The 6,000-nt window shown below is 46.9% G+C and overlaps 1 protein-coding gene across 4 annotated transcripts in view; it reads left to right on the top strand.

The window, feature by feature from the left end:
• Window positions 1-5,603, top strand: part of Bpgm (bisphosphoglycerate mutase) — a 28,941-nt gene extending 23,338 nt beyond the window's left edge. For all 4 annotated transcript variants that reach the window (XM_039107293.2, XM_063285747.1, NM_199382.2 and 1 more), the window contains one exon: window positions 4,756-5,603. In XM_039107293.2, coding sequence (XP_038963221.1) covers window positions 4,756-4,931 — 176 coding nt within the window. In that variant the 3' untranslated portion in view covers window positions 4,932-5,603. The remainder of the gene's footprint in view (window positions 1-4,755) is intronic.
• Window positions 5,604-6,000: the final 397 nt, after the last annotated feature.

A 6,000-nucleotide genomic window follows, 5' to 3' on the forward strand; every position in this document is an offset into this window, starting at 1 on the left:
CTCGCTGGGCTTAGCTATTTTAAACTCAGACAGAATTGTTCTTCCCCTTCTCCTGTGAGAGCATCGGGACCGATGTCCAGTTAGTACCCAGCCCTTCACCAGAGCTGAGCAAAAGCACAAGCATTGTCTTTCTCTTCAGTGTTAGAAGCAGCAGTGGACAGGCAGGTGGCCAGGGTGTAAGTACTGTGTGTAAGAACAGTTGGTGTTTATAGCCCTGATAGCCTTATGGGTCTGCCTGGTGTTTTGTAACCACTGTACTGAGCTGAAATCCACACGCAGGCTGCCCCTAGAATGGTGTTTAGTGTATAGTTAGCTGTCTTTAAGTAAACCAGAGGACAGTTGCAGACGTCCCTGCAGTTACCAAAATCTGTAGCTGGATGTTCAAGTCCCTTCTGTGAAATGGCGTGAAGTCTGTATGAACCTATGTATGTTCTCATATTCCTCAGGTTGTGTGTAATGCCTGGGACTGTGTGAATCGGGGCTCCACTCTAGTGCTTAGGGGGTGACAAGGGGAAAGGCTTAGACTGGTGCAGATGCCTCTGTTTCCCAACACTTTCCATTGGTGATGGATTGAATCCATATGTGAGGGTCCCGTGGCTATGACTGATGTCCACAGTCATCAGTCCATCCACACCATGTTTAGAAGGAAGAACTAGGCACAACAGTGATCAAGGGATATTAAGTTGCAGTTGTAGCAGAGAAAGAAGTTCTGTCGTGTTGTCGCATGGTAGGAGGACAGCAGCTCACTTACGTTCAGGATTGCTCAGACAACTGGAAGAAAGGATTTTGAGTGTTTTTATTATAAGAGATAATAGTAATAAAATATGTCAGGTATGCTTAACTTGAATCAAACATAGAAAGATTCTTTTAAGTTCTTCCAAACCGCTCCTCCACTGGCAACATTTCGTTCTCTCAGCCCCGGGCAGCTGTTAATCCACGTTGAGCCATTACGGGCTTATCTACTCTGAACACTTTCTGTTGATGGATTCATACAAAAAGTAGTCTTTTGTGACTGGCTTTTTAGAAAAACATTTACTTACTGTTGGGAACTGAACCCAAGGCCTTATGGGTTTTATGCAAGCACCACTGAAAGCTCTACCCCCAGCACTTTTTTAAAAACTCACTACAGTGTTCTCCATATTATAGCATGTATCAGTACCTCATTCCTGTTCAAACTGATATCCCAGCCCACTGCCCAGTCACATCCGTCTGTCTGTTGGTTGGTAGATACTTCAGTTGTTTGTGTATTTTGGTCGGCAGCAGTAATTCTGCTGTAGAGATTACATGTAACTTTTGACATGGACATAGGTTATGTTTCTCTTAGGCACACGCCTGAGGTATTTTCAGGCTATTTTCCAAAGAAGCTAGAGCCTTCCGACCTCCCAATTTCACACTGTATTATGGTTATAATTTCTCCACATCCTTGATAATGCTTGTTGATAACCTGATATTTTACTGTGGTCGTCTCACTGACACAAACGGGTATCTCCTTGTGGATTGGAACTGCATCTCTGGAAAGACAAGGCTGCTGCTGGCCGTCCCCTCCAGTGCTTTCCGATGGATTGTCCTTGGAGAACAGTCTGCTTAGATCTTATTGCCTGTTACTTCATCTTTCTGTCACTGTCACTCGTCTTTCTATGTTGTCTTCTATCCTCCCCATGAAGATCTTATCTCTAAAAGTTATCTTCTTGGTAGAGTTGAGGATGGACTTCCTGTGCATCCTAGACGAGCACTGTCCCTGGGCTACCGTCCCAGACCACACGGGAACTGAGGGAAGCCGGCGGTGCTGGACCCCCTCAGGCTGGAGCTCAGGTGGTTATGAGCTGCAGGTGAGCTCTGGGAACTGGACTTGGAAGAGCAGTAAGTGCTCTTCACCACGGTGCCAGCTCCCCAGACAAAGTCTTAATTTTGAGGCACGGGAGTTCTTTATGTAGTCTTAATACATGTTCCTATGATTTTGTAAAAATAAACAAAATTCTCCTCTCTGGGTGTCTTTTCATCTTCTTGATGGTGCCCCTTGAACCTGACGATTTTATACACAGGCTTCATTTTCCTTCTCTTCTGTTGCTATGCTTTCATGTTGTCTAATTCACGGTCAGGAGGATCTTGCTCTTCCCTGTGTCTGTGTGTGTGTGTGTCCTGTTGCACGTACTCGCCTCGTACACGTGTTGGGAAGTAATTGATTGCAAATGTGAAGGCTGATTTTGCTCTCGCTTCCCTCCTGGTGATCTGCTGTCAGGCCTTACTGTGAGAGCCAGGTAGCATCTGCAAGGACTGTGCTCTCCTGAGTCCTGGAGCTTCAGAGGACTTCTCTGTTTGGGGAGCTACTTTCCTAAGCGTTCTTTGGGTTTCCCTGTGAATTTTGAGGTTGTATCTTTTTATAAAAAGAGCTGAAGTTTTGTTAGGGATTGTGTTGGGTCTATACATTAACCTAGGAAAAAAATTGACATTTTTTAAGAGAGTGTGTGTGTGTGTGTGTGTGTGTGTGTGTGTGTGTGTGTGTGTGTGTAAGTAAAAGCTAGAGGTCATCCTGAGGTGCCTTCCTCTTTTGTCCAATACCTTATTTTTGATGCAGTGTCTTTCACTTAACTTGGAACTCCTCGACAGTTCAGGTCAGTGACCTCGGGGATCAGCTTGTTTGTGTCCTTTGAGCAGTGAGGTCACAGACACACTGCCATCTGCAGCGTTTTCCCTGGGTGTTGGGGATTCAAACTCAGGTTGTCATCTTGCATGGGAAGCACTTACAGACTGAGCCACCATCTTCCTGTTAAGGCTTCCAGCCCTTAAATGCAGGATTTCTTTGAATAGAGATAATTCAAATCATATGCTCTTTTTCAATTCATCGGATAAAATGCGTTCTGATTCTGATACCCCGTGCCCGGGACTCGGGAGTAATTTCACTTTGCTGTTGGGCGTCTGTACTGACAGTGGAACTGGAAGAGAGGTGGTGGCTTCCCGACCCTCAGTGGCTCTAATCCATACGCTGTGGGGCCAGCTCTCCTGCCTCCTCCAGGGGAGGCACATGGCAGGCAGCCGCTCCAAAGCCAGCTCGCCTGCTTCTTCTCTGATGGAGTCAGAGGGCTCTTGGAATCCAAGGCTGCCTTCTCTCTGCTGAGCAGCCAGTGCCTTTGCTCTTGCCAGCTTCGGGCTGGGGTGGTAATCTTGGTGACATTGCTGTGTGAGGCAGGGGCTCTGTAGGGCTCAGCAGTGGGCCAGCTACATTCTGTCTAGAAGAGGACACACAGACGGGAAAGGAAAAGCACTCCTGCATTCCTTCTGTGTCACTCTCACCTAAGCTATGTCTTCTACCCACAGCCCTTTCCTAATGTGAGGTCAGAGGGAGAGGGAGAGGGAGGGGGAGGGGGAGAGGGGAGGGGAGGGAGGGAGGGAGGGAGAGAGAGAGAGAGAGAATATGAATGAGAATATGAAAGAGTGGACATGAATTTCTGATTATGAACGTGTAACTGAGATACGGGAGTATTGGAGGCTCAGGAAGGCCCCTTCCCTCAAACCCATGGCATAGCATGTTGAAGCTCTGGGAAGGAGAGCAGCTTTCTAAAGTTAGAACGCTCCCCACCGTTCCACAGCTGCACATATGTGGGAAGCTTGTGCAGAGGTGGCATTAGGGAGCTCTTCTGGGCCTAGATGTGAAATTAGAATAAAGAGCTGCTCCATCAGTTAGAATACAAGACACAGTTATAGCTGGTAACTGTTTATTCTGCCATTGCCAAGTGAAGACAAACCCTTACCCCCTGCTCAGAACTGCACCTCGCTCCCCGACGTTAGTGTGGAAGAGAGCCCAATGGTTAGAGTCTACAGGTCTGGAAAGGTGTGGTGTGACCTCTTACTGATCTCTGACTCTTTCTCCCTGTGTTTTGAACTCATACTTTGGTAGGTGCAGGTACCCTTATTTGAATCCAGGCCTTGCCATACTCTGTGTGCAATCATAAATTCCTTGTACCACACCTCATTACTTGGAGAAAGTGAATAGCTTATCTCCCCATAGGGTGGTAATGGCGAATACATGAGTTATTTACACATAACATAGAAAGGGCTTAGAAAAGTACTGTCCTGTAGAGTGTTGCCAGGATTTTAGATGTTTGAGTTAAAAGTAGTTGTAAAAATAAAAATTTACAGCCATAGCCACTACTGCTATCCCTACTCCTGTACTCAAAAGTGGATTGTCTATAATTATATTAAATGTGACCTATACCACCTCCCCCTACACACACACACACACACACACACACACACACACACACACACACACACACACCTCCCTTCTGGGGATGTTAAGGGCAGTAGGAGAAAGAGGCCCTGTTTATAGGCATCCCATAAAGTCTTTTCCCGATTCCCCTGGGCTGTGCTTCCTTCCAAACCCACTAAGTATTAGAAAACCCACCACATTCTAGTCACGTGAGTTAGATTCAGTGCTTAATGAAAAGCCCTCGTTTTAAGACTAGCATTCAGAAGAGTTTCTGTTTTCTTCAATTTGGTTAAGAAACAGCCAGGGATAAGTTGCCTCAGAAGGAACATACAATTCCAAGACCTAGCACTCTGTCTAAACTCTCTCTTCTCTTCCATTTCTTTGTGTTCTGGAACTATAGGTGATCCCCGCATGGTTTTGGGCATGGTTTTGGGCATGGTTTTGGGCTCACAGTTAATATGGGACAAGGTCAGCGTGCAGCTCGACAGTTAAACAGAATGGCCTGCCAAGGCTGCCTGACGCCCTGTTCCTTCTCTCCTGCACAACAGGTATCTCAGACGAGGATATCATCAACATCACTCTGCCCACTGGAGTTCCGATTCTGCTGGAGTTGGATGAGAACCTGCGTGCCATTAGGCCTCACCAGTTCTTGGGCAACCAGGAGGCCATCCAGGCAGCCATTAAGAAAGTGGATGATCAAGGGAAAGTGAGACAAAACAAATAATAAAGTATGACCAGGAGCAAGCAGAGTGCGGGGTGGTGTGTAGTGTGTTCCCCTGTGGGCTTCTCCCCTCCTCCCACTGGCTCACTTCCTCCACGGCTGAGTGGTAGAGTTTGTGTAGATAACTAGGTAGTTGTCATGGCCCAGACGTGACCTTTGGATGTCTAAGTCTAACTTAACTTCTGCTCCTCCCGTTTGATTTAACATTGCAAAGTAGTAGCCAGCAGGGTTTGACCAAGGTTGTTTTTTGTTTTAGAGACAGGAGAGTAACAGGATGAAATTGTTTATCACTTAACAAGTCATCACTGAGTCCCCACTGGCAGTCACTGTTCCAATGAGCAGGTCACTGTTTTATTCCACAATAGTTCCTGAGAAGAGTGAACACTACTAGGTAGCACTTGGGCAGTTTACACCAGAGGCCCATCGAATGGCAGAGTCATGGATGGGCCCTTGAGAAGGCATCCGAGAACCACAGTAGTACAAGGCCCTTTGATTTCCCCCAGCCCACTGCCATCCTGTTTGCCGTCAGTAAAATCAACTTCAGCCAGTGAGAAGGACCGGGATTGGCACAGCCGTAGCCGTTTATGTTCTTCTGTTTCTCTTTGAGCTTTTGAACTTTAACCTTTGGGGACTTAGCAGTTAGATGAAAATAAAGCTTTGTGACTACAAACAGCACGCTCAAGGTGTCTCAGGTGTGTGATGGATTTCAGGTGGGTCTCTGAACCCGCCGTGGACGCTGTCTCCTGGAACACTCCAAGGGTTATACTTAGTTCAACACAGGCCACTCTGGAAGGGAGGGCTGGCTTGGGGGAAGGTGATCGGGGTGCATGTGATTTTATTCACCTGAGTGGGATGATGGCATATGAGAGCCTCTCACATACATTAGCTAAGGACAAAAGAGTCCAGTCTGTATCGCAGTTCATGTGGGCTGTGAGCAGACATGCAGTGTGTGTTCAGGGGCTGTGAAACAGCCACCATTTCCTTAGGCCGCTGTCTCCCTGAAAGCAAGTCATGGATATTCCAGTGACACTCACATGGACATTTTGCAGACAGTACCTACTATAGATTTTTA

This window comes from Rattus norvegicus, chromosome 4, assembly GCF_036323735.1.
Source record: "Rattus norvegicus strain BN/NHsdMcwi chromosome 4, GRCr8, whole genome shotgun sequence".
Classification (NCBI taxonomy): domain Eukaryota; kingdom Metazoa; phylum Chordata; class Mammalia; order Rodentia; family Muridae; genus Rattus; species Rattus norvegicus.